The 22,858-nt window shown below is 34.3% G+C and overlaps 1 protein-coding gene across 1 annotated transcript in view; it reads right to left on the bottom strand.

The window, feature by feature from the left end:
- The window catches only part of Dscam4 (Down syndrome cell adhesion molecule 4), a 552,772-nt gene that overhangs the window by 119,488 nt on the left and 410,426 nt on the right, over positions 1-22,858 (bottom strand). The window contains exons 9-12 of the mRNA XM_075303780.1: positions 19,265-19,355; positions 15,510-15,597; positions 9,608-9,756; positions 9,366-9,489 (exon numbers count right to left, since the gene is read on the bottom strand). Coding sequence (XP_075159895.1) covers positions 9,366-9,489; positions 9,608-9,756; positions 15,510-15,597; positions 19,265-19,355 — 452 coding nt within the window. The remainder of the gene's footprint in view (positions 1-9,365; positions 9,490-9,607; positions 9,757-15,509; positions 15,598-19,264; positions 19,356-22,858) is intronic.

Here is a 22,858-nt window from a genome sequence, read left to right as displayed (position 1 = left end):
TGCAAAGGGTCGTGGGTTCAATCCCTACTCCGACCGAACACTTTTTTTTTTTTTTTTTTTTTTTATTTACACATTTATATTTATACTATATTAAAATGAAACTTCGAAATGTGGGTTATTAAAGATTTATAGTCAGTAACAGTGCTTGATATAAACGAAATTGACTGATTTTTGGATAAAATATTATTTTTTTATTGCCAAAAACAACAATTTTGTAACAAAAACTGTTGGAAGGAATTCAAAAACTCTAACAAAAGAAGAACGTGGAGTCGAGTATAAACATACATAAATAATTTTATAATATAAACATACATTTATTTAGGCGTGAACAGTTTTTTACTAGCATTTAACACTATCGCTCTAAAATGCCTTTTATTTTTCTTTAATAATTTATTTTAAAGAAAATAAACTTTTTAAATTGTTTTAGCTGCAAAACTCGAACTTAAGGTCCGCTTTTATATTTGAAGGTGTCCGTCAACTCCTCGTGGACTACTTATTAATAAGGAGGAACTAAACTTTGTTTTTATACATTTTACTGTGTAATTTTTCACTATTTCCTCCTTATTTCATTTTACTGTCCCAACTCTAAAAAGAGTATAGTGCCCTTTCGTTATTTTTATGAAGACCCCTGATTTATTTTAACGAAAAATTGTGCCCATAATGCCAAAATGATAAACAAAACACATGTTCACACATACATAAAATGCTGCTCTCAAGGCGAAAACATATGCTATTTGTTTTTGAAATGTCTATTCTCTTGGTTCCGAATGTCTATTGTCTTTATTCAAATTAAATAATATTTAGACTTAAGCATATCAAATTTTTGGCTTTATCATAAAACAGTTTTCCGAAACAACATACAAGCGGTTTCACAGAAATTGTTCTCTTTTCATTCTCTCGCTTTGTTATGTTGATATCTTTCGTCAACCCTCCCCGTTTCCATCTCTATTTCTTTCTCTATACTCTCTTTTTGTCGCTCTCTGAATAAAATATGACAACATATATATGTTTACTCGAAATTTGTTAATTTATATATGTTTACATTCACACATATTATTTTTATGAAACATTCATGCCCCAAACATAATATATTCTAACATATTAACATATGTGTCCCAAACATTTAGTGTTAGTTTAGGAACATTACATGTTTGCACTTAAATATATTGTGTTTAAAAATTGTGCCCGAAACACATTTTGTTTATATCGGAACATATGAAAAACATATTTTTCTAACAGTGCATATATATCTTCCGCCCGATTTGCACTTATATGGCCTCAAAAGCCAGAGTTTTGCCCTGACTTGTTTGCTTGCACAAGGGGTACGTTTAATGATACCATTATGTGTGCCAAATTTGGTGCCAAATCGGTTCAGATTTAGATATAGCTCCCATATATAACATATCTTTCGCCCGAATTACACTCATATGACCACGGGGGCCAAAGTTATACTCCCATTTGCGTGAAATTTTGCACAGATAGCAGAATTATTATTGTAACTATGCATGTCAATTTTACTCAAAATCGGTTAATATTATATATAGCTCCCATGTATACGTACACAAGAGTTGGGGAATTATGGTAGACTGTTTCATATTTTAGACCCATTTTCAATGAAATTTTCCTCCAATTAACTGGATAGCGTTAGCCGATTTAAATTGTAATTCTAGAGATTTTGTAGAAGTACAAAAAATTGTCGCCATTATACGTATTTGTATCTGCAAATGCAAATCTTTAGATAGCTCCAAGCAAATTTAAAGTACACGCAGAGAAGGAATATGATCACCCCAACCATGTTCGAAGAGCAAAATGTTACTTTTTCACGGAAAACATGTAGCAAGTTTGTCGAAGCCATGTTCTTTTCTCGGAGATTATGTATCTGATTTCGGAAAGCATGTTATGTTTGACGAGAAAAGAATATTTTTGCGACAAAAATGATACATGGTCGCTGTGAAAAAGTAACATGGTGCTCTTGAAACATGTTTGAGGTGATCATATTCCTTCTCTGGGTGTAGTTGAGGTGGTTACCACAAATAGTGGTGAAGGGTATAATATAGTCGGCACCGCCCGACTTTACTTACTTGTTTTATATATTTTCTGTGGTTTTTACATCTTCATAATCATTTTTCATCAGCCCGAGTATTGCATGGATTGCCATTAAAACATCAGATGCAATTCATCCACTTCATCGAAGAATGCTGTGTTTTTTACACACACACCCACTCACTCACTCTCTCTCTCCATTGAAAGGCAATAAATATTTCATCAATTTGTTATTTAATGAATGGCAATGGGGACCCCATAATGGTCATAGTAACCACTAAGTGTTATGACAAATGTGGTCAGGGCACTCAGACTTGTTTCCTTTCTTTCATCCACTCACTATGGAATTAAACACAATGCAGATATAGAAAGAGCCACCCAACAAACAATTTGACGTTTGGTTTTTGGTCAGAGCTTGGCTGGTCTTCTCCTTGTCATCATGTAGCCTAAACGAACACACACGCAGAGAAAAACCCTTTGGAAAACGGGTATCGCAAACAGTCGAATTCGTTTTTTTTTCTTTTCTGGTTTGAGGTTTCGTAGAACAATGAAATTATCACGCCCCACCCATTTTTATTTTTGCCATAGACGAAAAAAAAACTTTGCATTCCAAGCTCACAGTCGAATTCGTTTTTTCTTTTCTGGTTTGAGGTTTCGTAGAACAAAGAAATTATCACGCCCCGCCCGACTTTAGACTTTCCTTACTTGATAGTAAATATTTTATCTTCCCAAATTGCATTTAATCCATTAGGTGCGCTGGTAAAAACGAGTCGCTTTGTGTCTTGACTAATTGAATTTACATTTTATCTGCACGCATATTTATTTTTCCCATTTAAAATTAAAGGGCGCTTGATTCCTAGAAAAATCTCTCCTGGGCTCTTTAAGTGTTTTCCATAGGAGCAAATCGAGACACAAACAAGTAAATATGGACTTAAGTTCGACCGGACCGAATATTCTTTGTCGGGTTTATTTAAAATATATAGATAAATATATATATTTCTGGTGGATTTAATGACAGATACTCTGTCAAGCAAACATATAAAGGGTGATACGGTCAAAATTTGGTCAAGGAAAACGCGTGTAAATCGGTGAAATCGTTTATTTAAAAAATCAAATTAAATTTCTTTTTCAAGTTCAATTAGTATAAAATTCAGGAAAATTATTCAGTTAGGCTTTCGCTTTTCCAAATCCGAATTGCCGGGCCTCACGCTTGACACCTGCCATCAGATTTTGTACAGCCACCTTGTCCACCTTCTTCGCCGCAGAAAGCCAGTCTGCCTTGAACTGCTGCTCGTCCTTAGCAGTTTTTTTGGTCTTCTTTAGGTTCCGCTTGACAATAGCCCAATTGGGCGGAGCTCTGGCGTGTTGGGAGGGTTCTTGTCCTTGGGAACCACCTGCACGTTGTTGGCGGCGTACCACTCCATGGCCTTTTTACCGTAATGGCAAGATGCCAAATCCGACCAAAACAGTACGGAACAACCGTGTTTCTTCAGGAAAGGTAGCAGACGTTTATTCAAACACTCTTTCACGTAAATTTCTTGGTTGTGCTTGAAAATATCTGCTACCTTTCCCCTTCCTTTTGCCGTATAAAACTCCTGTCCCGGAAGCTGCTTGTAGTCGGCTTTGACGTAGGTTTCGTCGTCCATTACCATGCAGTCAAACTTCGTCAGCATCGTCGTGTACAGCCTCCGGGATCGCGCTTTGGCCGTCGTATTTTGTTTATCATCGTGATTTGGAGTCACTACCTTCTTGTAAGTCGATAGTCCGGTTCGTTTTTTGGCTCGATGCACGGTTGTAGACGATACACCCAGCTTATTTGCGGCATCTCGGAGAGAGAGAGGTTAGGGTTTCGCTTGAAACTACCGGCAACTCTCTTTGTCGTCTCAGCGGCTTCCGGTTTTCGATTTCCCCCCGATCCAGACTTCCTGGCTGTCGACAAACGTTCCCCAAACACTTTAATTACATTTGTAACGGTTGATTTGGCAACTTTTAGCGATTTTGCCAGCTTTGCGTGCGAGTAGCTCGGATTTTCGCGATGCGCGAGCAAAATTTTGATACGCTGCTCTTCTTGCTTGGACGGCATTTTGACAACTGAAAAGTGAATTCCAAAATCAAAATAGCAGCAACATTCTACACACACACACACCTTCAAAATGAGGGGTGTTCAGGTTTTTTAAATGCAAAATTGAAAGAAATACGTCAAGTTTATAATCTTGACCTTATCACCCTTTACTTATGTGTGGACCGAAAATACCTGCAGATTTTGAATTGCAGACAAGCCGGATAAATCAAAAAGACAAAAAAGTCAAACCATTTATTAATGGACACAAAACACCCCTAGATTTGGATTTTCAGGCAAATCGGATAAAAATTGCGGTCCAAGAAGTCAAATCGGGAGATTTGGCTATATGGGGGGGGGGCTATATCAAAATGTGGATCAAATCGCACCATATTCGGTACACTTATCTACGCACCCACAATACCTGCATAATTTGAAATTCAGGCAAATGTGTTTTTACTTTTCTGGCGTAAAAGGTCCATTGTAAAATACGATTTTTTTTTGAAAAATTGGCCTTTTCGCATCGATATTTTTTGAACCACTTAGCTTATCACAGATCCAATTAAAAACGATTATTTGTCATCTTAATACCTTTTATTTAACTACCAACAACGATATAAGCGGACTCGAGATATAATTTGTTTAGTGAAAAAAGAGTGAAAAACAAAAACTAACGGGATATCTCAAAAACTGCTTCATAAAAACATTTTTGAATTTTTTTTCCAATTCAGCAGATCAAAATACATAAGAAAAGTTGCCTCTCATCAAGTGTACATGCAAATTTTTTTTGTAAACTAGTATTGTCAGTGATCTAAATCCTATTTATCCAACAGCTCATCGATTTATTTACTTAAGCGTTCTAAAATGTTTACAGGGATGTGATACATCGTGTCAAGCATATAACTCGGATGGATGATATAACATGCAATAGTTAGCAATGAAATAAGTGTGAAATGTTGTATAACTCAATTTGGTTATAAACCAATTTGGAAAATTGACTTTTCACAAATAATGTGTTTTAAATAAATCAAGGGAAATTAAAAGAAATAAATTAACAGTAGCGCTGAATTTGGAGTGCGCTGACTTTCATATTCTCTGCAGAAGATTTTAGTACATCCAAATGAAAAATCATGAACGCCGTGCTCGTTTCAAAATGATCCATTCATGAAAATTAATCAGCACCCACACAGAAAAAAATATCACCAAAATATTTCCAATTAAAAAGTTAATTGAAGTTGAATATTTTTTCAATTAATAAATTAATTGATACAATTAACTTTTTAATCAAGATAGAAAATAAAGTTAATTAAGTCAATGATTGAAAATTTTAAAATTTTTAATTAAAAAATTAATTGATACAATTAACTTTTTAATCAAATTCGGAAGACTAAGTCAGTTAAAAAAAGTGATGAACATTTCTTAATCCAAATAAAAACTCTAAGCCAATTCAGAAAGTAATTGAAAATAGTTACCTTTTTAAATAAAAAATTAATTAGGGTTTGCATTCAAAATCAATTAAATTTTTAATTGAATCAATTAAAAAATTAATTAAAATTGCCAATGACATCAATTAATATTTTAATCAAGAATTTTTTCTATGCCCAATTAAAACTGTGATTGATACTATCATTTTCGTGATTGAAGACATTTCAATTAAAAAATTAATTGGATCAATTAATTTCGTGATTGAATCAGAAAAATTTTTTTTGTGTGCAAGTGATGACAAATGGAGAACAGATGGTGTCAATCGCACCACGATAAAAGTGACACCATGCGATGTCAAAACAATAACCAGAATTCATGATCTGAAAACGTAATCGCTACGAATTTCTAAAAAAACCGCTACCGTGACTCGAACCTGGATTGTTTGTTACATACGCGTTAAAAGTCACCTTAGCACATTGGACCACCGACAGAGTTAACGCAAGAACGTTTAACGAAGAGTTTAAGACTTTTCATGGCCAAAGATAAATGAAAGCCATTAACGAAATCGTGAATGCCCGTGGGCACAAACGTAAACATTCCGTTTTGATTTTTTGTGAACGTCTCCGTTTCATTTCGTTAACGTCCGTTCACGATTTTGGAACGTAATTTTTATACCCTCCACCATAGGATGGGGGTATATTAACTTTGTCATTCCGTTTGTAACACATCGAAATATTGCTCTAAGACCCCATAAAGTATATATATTCTGGGTCGTGGTGAAATTCTGAGTCGATTTGAGCATGTCCGTCCGTCCGTCTGTTGAAATCACGCTAACTTCCGAACGAAACAAGCTATCGACTTGAAACTTGGCACAAGTAGTTGTTATTGATGTAGGTCGGATGGTATTGCAAATGGGCCATATCGGGCCACTTTTACGTATAGCCCCATATAAACGGACCCCCAAATTTGGCTTGCGGAGCCTCTAAGAGAAGCAAAATGGTGTTAGTATATGGTATCTAACAACCATGCAAAAATTGGTCCACATCGGTCTATAATTATATATAGCCCCTATATAAACCGATCCCCCGATTTAACTTGCGGAGCCTCTAAGAGAAGCAAATTTTATCCGATCCGGCTGAAATTTGGTACATGGAGTAAGTATATCGTCTTTAATGACCATGCAAAAATTGGTCAACATCGGTCTATAATTATATAAAGCCCCCATAAAACCGATCACCAGATTTTACCTCCGGAGCCTCTTTGAAGACCAAAATTCATCTGATTCAGTTGAAATTTGGTACGTGGTGTTAGTATATGGCCTCAAACACCATTGCAAAAATTGGTGGAAATCGGTCCATAATTATATATAGCCCCCATATAAACCGATCGCCAGATTTGACCCCGGGTGCCTTTCGGAGAAGCAAAATTCATCCGATCTGCTCGAAATTTGGTACGTGGTGGTAGTATATGATATTTAACAACCATGCCAAAAGTGGTCCATATCAGTCCATAATCATATATAGCCCCCATATAAACCGATCCCGAGATTTGGTTTTGGAGCCACTTGGAGGATCAAATTTCATCCGAGTGAGTTGAAATTTGGTACATTGTGCTAGTATATGGCCGTTAACAACCATGCCTAACTAGGTCCATATTGCTCTATTGTTATATATAGCCTTCAGATAAATCGATCCACAATCACACAAAAACTGGTCCATATCAAGTTCATAATTGTATATAGCCCCCATATTTCAATTCTGGCTCTCTACGTACCGTGCAAAAGTCCATATCGATTCGTAATTATTTGAAGACTTACCTATACATACATTTTGTGTCTAATATATACCACGTATGGACTAAGTAACAATTTAGAAAACGATGTTAAGAAGTTTTAAGATACCACAACCCAATTAATTCGATTGTGGTTGACAGTCTTTGGTAGAAGTTTCTACGCAATCGATGGTGGAGGGTATATAAGATTCGGCCTGGTCGAACTTACGGCCGTAAAGGGTGATACGGTCAAAATTTGGTCAATATAAACTTGACGTATTTCTTTCAATTTTGCATTTAAAAAACCTGAACACCCCTCATTTTGAAGGTGTGTGTGTGTAGAATGTTGCTCCTATTTTCATTTTGGAATTCACTCTTCAGTAGTCAAAATGCCGTCCAAGCAAGAAGAGCAGCGTATCAAAATTTTGCTCGCGCATCGCGAAAATCCGAGCTACTCGCACGCAAAGCTGGCAAAATCGCTAAAAGTTGCTAAATCAACCGTTACAAATGTAATTAAAGTGTTTGGGGAACGTTTGTCGACAGCCAGGAAGTCTGGATCGGGGGGAAATCGAAAACCGGAAGCCGCTGAGACGACAAAGAGAGTTGCCGGTAGTTTCAAGCGAAACCCTAACCTCTCTCTCCGAGATGCCGCAAATAAGTTGGGTGTATCGTCTACAACCGTGCATCGAGCCAAAAAACGAGCCGGACTATCGACTTACAAAAAGGTAGTGACTCCAAATCGCGATGATAAATAAAATACGACGGCCAAAGCGCAATCCCGGAGGCTGTACACGACGATGCTGACGAAGTTTGACTCCGTGGTAATGGACGACGAAACCTACGTCAAAGCCGACTACAAGCAGCTTCCGGGACAGGAGTTTTATACGGCAAAAGAAAGGGGAAAGGTAGCAGATATTTTCAAACACATAAAACTGTCAAAGTTCGCAAAGAAATATCTGGTTTGGCAAGCCATCTGTACCTGTGGCTTGAAAAGCAGCATTTTCATAGCTTCCGGGACTGTCAACCAAGAAATTTACTTTAAAGAGTGTTTGAATAAACGTCTGCTGCTTTTCCTGAAGAAACACGGTTGTTCCGTACTGTTTTGGCCGGATTTGGCATCTTGCCATTACGGTAAAAAGGCCATGGAGTGGTACGCCGCCAACAACGTGCAGGTGGTTCCCAAGGACAAGAACCCTCCCAACACGCCAGAGCTCCGCCCAATTGAGAAATACTGGGCTATTGTCAAGCGAAACCTAAAGAAGACCAAAAAAACTGCTAAGGACGAGCAGCAGTTCAAGGCAAACTGGCTTTCTGCGGCGAAGAAGGTGGACAAGGTGGCTGTACAAAATCTGATGACAGGTGTCAAGCGTGAGGCCCGGCAATTCGGATTTGGAAAAGCGAAAGCCTAACTGAATATTTTTCCTGAATTTTATACTAATTGAACTTGAAAAAGAAATTTAATTTGATTTTTTAAATAAACGATTTCACCGATTTACACGCGTTTTCCCTTGACCAGATTTTGACCGTATCACCCTTTATATACTTGTTTCTGTTAGTGTAGTATGCACCTACCTCCCAGGAACATCATATGAAACACAAACGGGAATTTCTCTCATAACAAAGGTACCTTACTTTTAGAGCAGCCCTGGCCGAAAATTCGTAATATACACATGTGAAAAATCCACTTTTCGACTAATCAAAGTTGTAGCTTTATGAGGTTGAATATAATCCCTAGTATGTTGGTAGTTAACCCTGGAGAAGCTTTTATTCTTGGACTTACAACAACTAGATGAGGTTTGTGTGTGTCATTGGACTTTACATAGGACATAGGTCTGCCACTCTACAAATACATTTATGCAAAATGTTATGAAAACAAAATTTGATGCTATAAACATAGCCTTGCTGACCATTGGACTGATATTGCGTTCCATTATTAAGGACATAACTTCCTCCTTATTATGTAATAAACATTTAATCAATTATCACAACAAATTTTAAACTTTCTTTGACGACCAAATTAACACCTGTTATTGAAAAAATGGTTAACTGTTTAACTCTTGCTACTTACCACCTAGTTGAAGTTCTGCTGTTGATTGAATTTGCTCCCATTCATTGGATGCAAAACATTGATACATTCCTGGATCATCTTTTTGTACTTTTTTTATAATTAATCGTGGTGGATCGGAGAGAATCTGAAAGGCAAAATCGGAAAAATGAATGCAAATAATATTAAAATGTTAAAAATATTAAAATGTGTCGATGAGTATTATTAATAAAAACACACAATTTTTTAATATATCCCTCACTTACCTCAACTCGGTTATCTCTCAGTATGGGTTTGCCATCGTGTAACCAATTGACATCATGGACAGGATGGCCAGTTACTATACATTGGAATTGTGCATCCTTATCGACATCTACGGTTTGTACTTGCGGCTGAAGATGGGCTGTCAGTGGCGCTGTCAATATAAAACGGCAGTTGAAACACACAATAAAAAAAAATAACAAAATTAATTAAACAATTAAACTCCAGTTGGAACTATGGAGGTAAAGATAAAGAAAATACTTTCGTGAATTTCGTTTGTCTGAAGTTTCATTCCGGACACTCAAAAAAAAAAACAAATAAGATGAACCCATCGGGAAAGATAATCTGGGTTAATTTTGGAAACTTTTAACTAAACTATATTACAAAAACAAGTAAATGTTATTCGACAAATTCTAGGAAATTTATTAGACATAGTTTTTTGCTAATTAAAGAAACTTTCATATTTTGAAGGAAGAAAGAGAAGAAGTTAGAAACCCAGCAAAAAAGAGCTTCCAAAAAAGTAGTTTGGATCCCCAAACTTGTGATCGGAAAGAAGTGCAAACTTGGATCATCTCCAATGAAGTTTACATGGGCTTATCTTAGAACGGAAGTACTTCGTTTTCGGATCATTTACACTGCTTTAGAAGTTGTGCCTTAGGTTAGGTTAGGTTAGGTGGCAGCCCGGTGTATCAGGTTCACTTAGACTATTCAGTCCATTGTGATACCACATTGGTGAACTTCTCTCTTATCACTGAGTGCTGCCCGATGCCATGTTAAGCTCAATGACAAGGGACCTCCTTTTTTATAGCCGAGTCCGAACGGCGTTCCACATTGCAGTGAAACCACTTTGAGAAGTTTTGAAACCCTCAGAAATGTCACCAAACTTTTTGGTGTTCGGTCGAAGCAGGAATCGAACCCACGACCTTGTGTATCCAAGGCGGGTATGGTAACCATTGCTCCACGGTGGCTCCCAAGTTGTGCCTTGGAAGTTCATTTGAAAGAAATAATTTAAACAAGTATATACGGCGGTAAGTTCGGCCAGGCCGAAGCTTATGTACCCTCCACCATGGATTGCGTAGAAACTTCTACTGAAGCCGATGGCAAGGTATGTTAAAACTTCCTAACACCGTAATATATACCACATAGTCCATACGTGGTATATATTAAACTAAAAAAGGCCGATTATATAATTAAGTTTAAAGTTTCTATAGAAATAAAATTTTGACAAAATTTTCTATAGAAATAAAATTTTGACAAAATTTTCTATAGAAATAAAATTTGTAAAAAATTTTCTATAGAAATAAAATTTTGACAAAATTATATATAGAAATAACATTTTGACAATATTTTCTATAAAAATAAAATTTTGGTAGATTATCTTTGGCTATAGTGGCAACCATTATTATGAACCGATATGGACCAATTTTTGTGTGATTGGGGATCTGATACATATAACAAAAGACCGATATGGACCAAGTTTATCATGGTTATTAGCGGCCTTATACTAACACCACGTTGCAAATTTCAACCGGATCGGATGAATTTTGCTCCTCCAAGAGGCTCCGGAAATCAAATCTGGGTAACGGTTTATATAGGGGCTATATATAATTATGGCCCGATATGGACCAATTCTTGCGTGTTTGTTATAGACCACATTCTAACACCACGTTGCAAATTTCAACCGGATCGGATGAATTTTGCTCCTCCAAGAGGCTCCGGAAATCAAATCTGGGTAACCGTTTATATGGGGGCTATATATAATTATAGCCCGATATGGACCAATTCTTGAATGTGTTTGTTATAGACCACATTCTAACACCATGTTCCAAATTTCAACCGGATCGGATGAATTTTGCTCCTCCAAGAGGCTCCGGAGGACAAATCTGGGGATCTATTTATATGGGGGCTATAAATAATTATTGACCGATATGGACCAATTCTTGCATGGTTGTTAGAGACCATATACTAACACCACGTACCAAATTTCAACCGGATCGGATGAAATTTGCTCCTCTAAGAGGCTCCGGAGGTCAAATCTGGGGATCGGCTTATATGGGGGCTATATATAATTATGGATCGATGTGGACCAATTTTTGCATGGTTGTTAGAGACCATATACTAACACCATGTACCAAATTTCGGCCGGTTCAGATGAAATTTGCTTCTATTAGAGCAATCGCAAGCCAAATTTGGGGGTCCGTTTATATGGGGGCTATACGTAAAAGTGGAGCGATATGGACCAATTTTTGCATGGTTGTTAGAGACCATATACCAACACCATGTACCAAATTTCAACCAGATCGGATGAAATTTGCTTCTCTTAGAGCAATCGCAAGCCAAATTTGGGTGTCCGTTTATATGGGGGCTATACGTAAAAGTGGACCGATATGGCCCATTTGCAATACCATCCGACCTACATCAATAACAACTACTTGTGCCAAGTTTCAAGTCGATAGCTTGTTTCGTTCGGAAGTTAGCGTGATTTCAACAGACAGACGGACGGACGGACGGATGGACATGCTCAGATCGACTCAGAATTTCACCACGACCCAGAATATATATATACTTTATGGGGTCTTAGAGCAATATTTCGATGTGTTACAAACGGAATGACAAAGTTAATATACCCCCATCCTATGGTGGGGGGTATAATAATATACCCCCATCCTATGGTGGAGGGTATAATAATTGCATCATTAATACCGAACAATAGCCGCAAAAATCTCTGAATCTCAATCCCTTGGACTTTTGTAGATTAAGGTCGGCACTACACTAATAGAAACAAGTAAGGAAATTCTAAAGTCGGACAGGGCCGACTATATTATACCCTGCACCACATAGTAGATCCACATTTTCGATACCATATTAAATCCCTCAAATGTGTTTGTTAGACTTGTAAAAAAACTGTAGACTTAAAATTTCAGTCGGGTATAAATATGGAAAACATTTAAATCTGAAGCAATTTTGCAAAAGTATATTTATGATTTATAGGTCGATTGCTATGTATTACAAGTATAGAAAAATTTAAGTCATTCATATAAGTTTTCGACTTAGCAGTGGCGATTTTACAAAGAAAATGTTGGTAACAGGTTGGCTGATAAGTCTCCGGCCTAACAAAGAAAACACATTCTTTTGTCAAAATTCGTTTTTATTATTCAACATAGTTCCCTTCAAGAGCGACACAACGATTATAACGACCTTCCAATTTTTTGATACCAGTTTGGTAGTACTCCTTCGGTTTTGCCTCAAAATAGGTCTCAGTTTCGACGATCGCATCTTCATTGCAACCAAATTTTTTCCTTGCGAGCATCCTTTTGAGGTCTGAGAACAAGCACAAATCGCTGGGGGCCAGATCTGGAGAATACGGTGGGTGGGGAAGCAATTCGAAGCCCAATTCAAGTTTTTGCCATCGTTCTCAATGACTTGTGGCACGGTGCGTTGTCTTGGTGGAACAAGACTTTTTTCTTCTTCTTATGGAGCCGTTTTGCAGCGATTTCGACCTTCAAACGCTCCAATAACGCCAAATAATAGTCACTGTTGATGGTTTTTCCCTTCTCAAGATAACCGATAAAAATTATTCCATACGCATCCCAAAAAACAGAGGCCATTACTTTGTCAGCGGACTTTTGAGTCTTTCCACGCTTTGGAGACGGTTCACTGGTCGCTGTCCACTCTGCCGACTGTCGATTGGACTCAGGAGTGTAGTGATAGAGCCATGTTTCATCCATTGTCACATATCGACGGAAAAACTCCGGTGTATTACGAGTTAACAGCTGCAAACACCGCTCAGAATCATCAACATGTTGTTGTTTTTGGTCAAATGTGAGCTCCCGCAGCACCCATTTTGCATAGAGCTTCCGCATATCCAAATATTGATGAATGATATGACCAACACGTTCCTTTGATATCTTTAAGGCCTCTGCTAAATATCTCGATCAACTTCATTTTACGGTCATTCAAAATCATTTTGTGAATTTTTTTGATGTTTTCGTCGGTAACCACCTCTTTCGGGCGTCCACTGCGTTTACCGTCCTCCGTGCTCATTTCACAACGCTTGAATTTTGCATACCAATCAATTATTGTTGATTTCCCTGGAGCAGAGCCCGGAAACTCATTATCAAGCCAAGTTTTTGCTTCCACCGTATTTTTTCCCTTCAGAAAACAGTATTTTATCAAAACACGAAATTCCTTTTTTCCATTTTTTTCACAATAACAAAAGTTGCTTCACAAAAGACGCTCTATCTCACAAACTAACTGATTTACAAACGTCAAATTTTGACACGAATCATTTGAAGGTTGGTACTATATAAAAATAATATGCATTTAATACTACAGACACCATCTATGTGTCAGACTGGGGACTTATCAGCCAACTGATTTCAACCAAATTTGGTATACATAGCTACAATATTGATTCCACTCTCTCTGCAAAATTTTAATGAAATTAGGGCAAAACTTATAGCGCTTTACTTTGTTGCATTACAAATCAGCCATCTGGAATATGTATGATGATGTATTTAAGGTTCTACCCTGCATAAATTACGGCCTATATTTTTCGCTTGTTTTACTTCTATCATTTTGAAATAATAGCTAAAGTGTTAAGAAAATTAGAGCAAGTCATCATAATTGGCTGCCTCGTTGAGCGATTTACTGCATTCGATTTCTAATCTCAATAATCCAATATCTTCACCTCCTGGTAATCGGCATAAAAACGGCAAAAATGCCTGAGAGTGATTTTCTTATTTTGAGTATTTCCATCATGCCGAAGCCTGTCCAATTTGCTAAGATTTTACAAATCTCTACGAGAAGTCCTTCCAAAGGACTTACATTTTTCGTATGCCTAAATTTCACCTAAGCTCTACTACTACTCGATAATGGACTATGGAAATGCCTCTTACATTCGTTTAATGCTATCTTAATTGAGGTCTCTTTATGGTCATCTTCATCGTTATCATCAATTTCAGTGAAACTAAAATCAAAAAAAAAGCCCTACCTCATTCACCTTTTGTTTTACAATGAATTTGAAGCCTTGAATATTTTGCTCATTCTCTAATGCTACCAACTGTCAGATTTATAAGGAGAATTTCTGCGTGAGTGGAATCCTTCTTACAAAGCCAACGTTTAAGGCATTTGGTTTTTGTTCTTTTACATTTGCTAGCCATTTCCCTACATGGCCATAAATAGGTTTTGGTGCACGTCCATCGTTTGAACCTTTTTCCGATGAAAATTTAATTAAACTATGCAAATAACAATCTCGTCGTTCGCTAATGTGATGGACGTGGTCCATTAGCATTGTTCACCGCTCCTTGTTTTAGGTGACTTCTAATGAGATTTTTTTTATTTCCTTCTTTTTGATTTTTCTGCTTCCTGGATAAAGAGTGTCAGGTCGTATACTGAGACAAATTTATGGAAACAATTTTTAAGATAAACAATATTTAGATCAATTATTAAGCAAAAACTAAATATAACTAATCTACATATAAGTACAATTATATGCGAGACTGTTTGGACCAAAGTATTTATTTTATTAGGTTTCAATGAAGAAAATGCCAAATACCAAACTACACAAGCCTAGTTATATAAGTTTCATCGCCAGATGTCAAAACTACACAAGCCTAGTTATACAAGTTTCATCGCCGACTAGAGCGAATTTCTATAGGCTTCAGTACAGATCTGACCTATTTTAGAGCTCTCTAAATTAAAATTTCCAATTGAATTGAATTTGGATTTTTAATTCATCTCGGTGTACCACAATCATTGTATATCGAATCGAATCGTCCATCTCATTATTTGCATAGTACGTGGCCTGACATTGATGAATGAATAAATGGAATGCGTGAGACAGTAACATCGTCGAACCAACGAAGAAAACTGGCAAAATACAAAGCATAAGGATTTCCTACTCACCTGTAACTGTTAATGAGACCTGTATGGTTTCCTCTCCGGCGGTGTTATTTACCCAGCACAAATATTTACCGGTATCGTCAAGCCGTGCCTGCATACACGTGTGCCAAAGAAACGGAGTAAAGAAGAAAAGGAGAAAAAGTTAAAAGAAATTAATAAAATCTTTGAAAAGTTCTTTTGTGGCGGCATCTTTAGGAAATAAATAATTCTTCTTTTTTTCGGAAGGTTCAAGTGTGGTTCATTGTTGGGTTTAATGAACTGCCTGAATTTATTCTGATAATTGGTTGATAGTTTTGCTGCAAGTAGAGGATGCTGATGAGGAATGTGGTAATTCCGAAACGTGCGTTCATCCAACCATCTTGCAGTCTATAGGGCTTTGCCCAAATAAATTTGACAAACATTCTTTCCTCTGTTGGTTAAGCTACACTTGTAGTTTAGTCAATGTATGGTTTTAAGCTGAAATCAAAAAACAACAACAATGCTTAAAGAACAAAACCAACAATAACAAAACAAAATTTTATTTCTATAGAAAATTTTGTCAAAATTTAATTTCTTTAGATAATTTTGCCAAAATTTTATTTCTATAGGAAATTTAGTCAAAATTTTATTTCTATATAAAATTTTGTCAAAATTTTATTTCTATAAAAATTTTGTCAAAATTTAATTTCTTTAAATAATTTTGTCAAAATTTTATTTCTATAGAAAATTTTGACAAAAATTTATTTCTATCAAAAAGTTTGTCAAAACTTTATTTCTTTAGATAATTTTGTAAAAAAATTATTTGTATAGAAAATTTTGACAAAATTTTATTTGTATAGAAAATTTTGACAAAATTTTATTTCTATAGAAAATTTTGACAAAATTTTATTTCTATAAAAAATTTTGTCAAAATTTTATTTCTATAGAAAATTTTGTCACAATTTTATTTCTATAGAAAATTTTTACAAAATTTTATTTCTATAAAAAATTTTGTCAAAATTTTATTTCTATAGAAAATTTTGTCAAAATTTTATTTCTATAGAAAATGTTGTCAAAATTTTATTTTTATAGAGAATTTTGTCAAAATTTTATTTCTATAGAAAATTTTCTCAAAATTTTATTTCTATAGAATTTTTTCTCAAAATTTTATTTCTATAGAAAATTTTAACAAAATTTTATTTCTATAGAAAATTTTAACAAATTTATTTCTACAAAAAAATTTGTCAAAATTTTATTTCTCTAGAAAATTTTGTCAAAAAATGATTTGTATAGAAAATTTTGTCAAAATTTTATTTCTATAGAAAATTTTGTCAAAATTGTATTTCTATAGAAAATTTTGTTAAGATTTTATATCTATAGAAAAGTTTGTCAAAATTTAATTTTTATAAAAAATTTTGTCAACATTTTATTGCTACAGGAAATTTTGTCAACATTTATTTCTACAGAAAATTTTGTCAACATTTTACTTTTATAGAAAATTTTGTCAAAATTTTATTTCTAAAGAAAATTTTGTCAAAATTTTATATCTTTAGAAAAGTTTGTCAAAATTTAATTTCTGTAGACAATTTGGTCAAGCTTTTATTTCTATAGAAAAATTTTGTCAACATTTTATATCTATAAAAAATTTTGTCAAAATTTTATTTCTATAGAAAATTTTGTCCAAATTTTATTTCTATAGAAAATTTTTATCAAAATTTTATTTCTATAGAAAATTTTGTCAAAATTTTATTTCTATAGAAAATTTTTACAAAATTTTATTTCTATAGAAAATTTTGTCAAAACTTTATTTCTATAGAAAATTTTGTCAAAACTTTATTTCTATAGAAAATTTTTGGACAATTTTATTTGTATAAAAAATTTTGTCAAAATTTTATTTCTATAGAAAATTTTGTCAAAATTTTATTTCTATAGAAAATTTTGTCAAAATTTTATTGCTATAGAAAATTTTATTTCTATAAAAATTTTGTCAAAATTTTATTTCTATAGAAAATTTTGTCAAAATTTTATTTCTATAGAGAATTTTGTCAAAATTTTATTTCTATAGAGAATTTTGTAAAAATTTTATTTCTATAGAAAATTTTGTCAAAATTTACTTTCTTTAGATAATTTTGTAAAAAAATTATTTCTCTAGAAAATTTTGTCAAAATTTTATTTGTATAGAAAATTTTGTCAAAATTTTATTTCTATAGAAAATTTTGTCAAAACTTTATTTCTATAGAAAATTTTGGGACAATTTTATTGGTATAAAAAATTTTGTAAAAATTTTATTTCTATAGAAAATTTTGTCAAAATTTAATTTCTATAGACAATTTTGTCAAAATTTAATTTGTATAAAAAATTTTGTCAAAATTTAATTTCTATAGACAATTTTGTCAAGATTTTATTTCTATAGAAAATTTTATTAAAATTTAATATCTCTAGAATTTTTTGTCAAAATTTTATTTCTATAGAAAATTTTGTCAAATATTTATTTCTATAGAAAATTTTTTCAAAATTTTATTTCTATAGAAAATTTTTACAAAATTTTATTTCTATAAAAATTTTGTCAAAATTTAATTTCTTTAGATAATTTTGTCAACATTTTATTTCTATAGAAAATTTTGTCAAAATATTATTTCTATAGAGAATTTTGTCAAAATTTTATTTCTATAGAAAATTTTGTCAAAATTTTATTTCTATAGAAAATTTTCTCAAAATTTTATTTCTATAGAAAATTTTAGCAAATTTTATTTCTATAAAAAATTTTGTCAAAATTTACTTTCGTTAGATAATTTTGTAAAAATGTTATTTCTCTAGAAAATTTTGTCAAAATTTTATTTGTATAGAAATTTTGTAAAAATTTTATTTCTATAGAAAATTTTGACAAAATTTTATTTCTATAGAAAATTTTGTCAAAATTTATTTTCTTTAGATAAAATTTTATTTCTATAGAAAACTTATGAAGTACCTCTTTGTATAATGTACCAAAACATCAAAAATTCTACTAATCTACCAAACACCAAAAAATCTTCTATTTCTGGTAGAATTCTATCAAATGTGGCAACTGTGTCTACGACCTAATTTTACTACTTGAATATTTAGAAGTAAATTTTCGTTCATGGATACAAGGGGACCGATCTCTCATTTTCATATATCATGTATTAGGAAGATGATCACCGGTTTCTTGGTGTTGTGGTTCCAAATCTTAATCTCATTGAAGCTTGCAAGCTTAAAAAATAAAGTTTATTTATTTTTTAATTATAACTTATTTTCTACTGCAGAGCTTTTGTCTATGTTTTTACTTTTTCAAAACACACTTGTCAAAAATTTGTTGGGGACTTTTGTGAGGAATTTAAATTTTAATTTGGGATTTTCGGGGACATAAACATCATAATTTGCGGACAAGAGGCAGACCAATACTGGCAACACTGTTTTTACCACTATTGTGTTGCAACTACAAAAGCGAGTAAGTGCACCGGAAGATACCGATGTACCGTACATAATCTTTGGTGTGTACCTATAAGAGTTGTTTTTTTTTTTGGTGTTGGTACATTTAAGTATATAATTGTATTAAATGGTACTACTCAAGACGGTGTCACACAGAACGCGTAACAATGGCGTTATTGAGAACATTTTATTTCACACATTGCCCGCCTAGATCGTGCAATTTAAGACCTTTAGACTATTTTTTTTTGGGGCTAAAGCTCATATCAGCAGACAAACACACATTTAATAAATATCGGAAATAATGTTAACGTTTTTCCTAACAACAACATAATTTTACTCAATGAAATACTTGCCTTACTAATTTTTAGAAGACCAGCCGATACGATGGATATTCGATCGCTTAATTGTAGGGGCAACAACTGTTCGTTTTCCTCTTTAAACCACCTGAAAAAAAAAAAAATAATAAAATTTATATTTAGTGACAAAATAAAGTTTTAGAAATAAAAATTTTGAATAGATATAAAAATTTGACACAATTTTAACTTTTACATGATATTAATTTAATTTGGAAAAATGGTCTGCTGGTACGAATTTTGGTCTAATTTTGGAAAAATGTTGGTCCAAAATAAAAATTCATTGTGGCAACGCTGTTTGTAAGAACCATTTTTGTTCGAGTTTTAGAGATCAGTGCGCCTTCTATACCCTCAAGAAGTGAAATCTGTCTATATGTAGGCCTTACCAAATGGACCGATAAAAACTAAATCCGATATACGTTATGGTGAGTCTAAAATTTCAGTATATTTACGATTTCAGGCAAATCGGATAAAAACTACGGTTTCTAGGAGTCAAATCGGGAGATTTATCTATATGGGGGCTATACTAAAACATGGACCGATACTCACCATATTTGGCATACCTTTTATGGTCCTAAAGTACCTCTAGATTTCCAATATCAGGTGAATGGGATAAAAACTACGGATTCTATAAGCCCAAGACCCTAAATCGGGAGGTCGGTTTATATGGGGACTATATCAAAACCTGGACCCATATAGCCCATCTTCGGCTTAACCTGCCTGCAGACAAAAGACGAGTTTATGCAAAATTTCAGCACGATTGCTTTATTATTGAAGACTTAGCGTGATTACAACAGACAGACCGATGGACATGTTTATATCGTCTTAGAATTTCTCCCTGATGAAGAATATATATATATACACGCTCACAAAAAATCGCTTCTGTAACATATACTCCCAAACATATTTTGCTTCAAGCATATACATTTTTGGGTATTGCCCAAACATTTATATGTTTGATCTCTACCAATATATAATATGTTTGAAAGCATATTGGTCTAAACAATATATGTTTGGGTAGTCTAAGTTCCAAACATTTTGTATTTTTGCATCCAAATTCAATAATGTTGTCTTCCAAAAAACAATATGTTATTATGTGACCATATAATATGTTTGGAAGCATTTTGCACCCAAAAATATTATATGCTTAAAAAAAATTCTCCCAAACGATATTGTGCTCAAAATTTTATTTATTTATTTATATATTTACAATCATAATGAATTATGAAAATAAACAGGTAATATAGGTGCTAACAACATAGGTTGTCGACCTGAATGCTCAAAATTTTGTTTCTGCCCAATTGTATATTCCCCGACACCTTTCTCACTTCCACGAGATTCTTTAGTTCTTAGCACCTTTTTCTGTAATACAAACATTGTAGAAGAAATTATTCAATTTTATGATTTTTTTATTTTAATTTTACCTTTTGCCGGACGGGGACTCGAACAGCAGACCACACAGTTTGTAAGGATCAAAGAAGTAGCTGATCAATTGCCCAAGGAAAAATAAAATGTTAATTTTGTAATAACAAGCAACAACCACCAACTTAATTCAATATCGCTCCCTGTTAAATAGCGCTCCAAGCTACTAAACACATATATGTTTATAGGCTATTTCTAAATTAATATATGTTTGCATCCAAGCATATTATATTTAAAAACATTTTATGTCCCAAACATAATATGTTCTAACATATTAACATATATGTCCCAAACATGTTATGCTAGTTTATGAACATTATATGCTTCCACTCAAAAATATTGTGTTTAAAAATTTGTGTTCCAAACATATAATGTTTATAGCCAAACATAGGAAAAACAGTCTTTTTCAACCGTGTACTTTATATAGTTGGAAATCGATATTTCGATGTGTTACAAACGGAATGACAAACTTATTATAACCCCATCACCATTCTAAAGGGTGATACGGTCAAAATTTGGTCAATATAAAATTGACGTATTTCTTTCAATTTTGCATTTAAAAACCTGAACACCCCTCATTTTGAAGGTGTGTGTGTGTAGAATGTTGTTCCTATTTTGATTTTGGAATTCACTCTTCAGTTGTCAAAATGCCGTCCAAGCAAGAAGAGCAGCGTATCAAAATTTTGCTCGACCACTGCGAAAAATCGAACTACTCGCACGCAAAGCTGGCAAAATCGCTAAAAGTTGCCAAATCAACCGTTACAAATGTAATTAAAGTGTTAGGGGAACGTTTGTCGACAGCCGGGAAGTCTGGATCGGGGGGAAATCGAAAACCGGAAGCCGCTGAGACGACAAAGAGAGTTGCCGGTAGTTTCAAGCGAAACCCTAACCTATCTCTCCGAGATGCCGCAAATAAGCTGGGTGTATCGTCTACAACCGTGCATCGAGCCAAAAAACGAGCCGGACTATCGACTTACAAGAAGGTAGTGACTCCAAATCGCGATGATAAACAAAATACGACGGCCAAAGCGCGATCCCGTAGGCTCTACACGACGATGCTGACGAAGTTTGACTGCGTGGTAATGGACGACGAAACCTACGTCAAAGCCGACTACAAGCAGCTTCCGGGACAGGAGTTTTATACGGCAAAAGGAAGGGGAAAGGTAGCAGATATTTTCAAGAACATGTCAAAGTTCGCAAAGAAATATCTGGTTTGGCAAGCCATCTGTACCTGTGGCTTGAAACGCAGCATTTTCATAGCTTCCGGGACTGTCAACCAAGAAATTTACGTGAAAGAGTGTTTGAATAAATGTCTGCTGCCTTCCTGAAGAAACACAGTTGTTCCGTACTGTTTTCGCCGGATTTGGCATCTTGCCATTACGGTAAAAAGGCCATGGAGTGGTACGCCGCCAACAACGTGCAGGTGGTTCCCAAGGACAAGAACCCTCCCAACACGCCAGAGCTCCGCCCAATTGAGAAATACTGGGCTATTGTCAAGCGGAACCTAAAGAAGACCAAAAAACTGCTAAGGAAGAGCAGCAGTTCAAGGCAAACTGGCTTTCTACGGCGAAGAAGGTGGACAGCCACCTTGTACAAAATCTGATGGCAGGTGTAAAGCGTGAGGCCCGGCAATTCGGATTTGGAAAAGCGAAAGCCTAACTGAATATTTTTCCTGAATTTTATACTAATTGAACTTGAAGAAGAAATTTAATTTGATTTTTTAAATAAACGATTTCACCGATTTACACGCGTTTTCCCTTGACCAAATTTTGACCGTATCACCCTGTATTGTGGTGGGTTTAAAAATTCCTAAATTAGAAAACAAGTATTTACGAAAACAATATATTGTGTAAAAAATCATCCATTTTATGGAAGTGTTCATAGTTTTTTAAAAATATAAATAATCATAATTTAATTTTTTTCTATGTACGCGTAAATTCTTTCGACTTATATCAAGTGTGAGTGACTATCTTCCTTCGTGTGTGTGCTTTTGTGAAATTACACTCATACTTAAATGCTCTAATATCTAATACTAGCCTGTGTGTATGTCAGTGCTTATGTGTCAAGGAAATCTAACTCCTCTCTTCAACTTTATCTTACCTTTGAATATTTCACTGTTTTTTGTATGGCATGAAGAACTGCTAGGAGCAGTTCAAAAGATGTGAGATACAT

This window comes from Haematobia irritans, chromosome 4 (assembly GCF_050003625.1).
Source record: "Haematobia irritans isolate KBUSLIRL chromosome 4, ASM5000362v1, whole genome shotgun sequence".
Lineage (NCBI taxonomy): Eukaryota > Metazoa > Arthropoda > Insecta > Diptera > Muscidae > Haematobia > Haematobia irritans.
The sequence above is the reverse complement of the archived record's forward strand: the minus strand, read 5'-3'. Positions and strand labels throughout refer to the sequence as shown.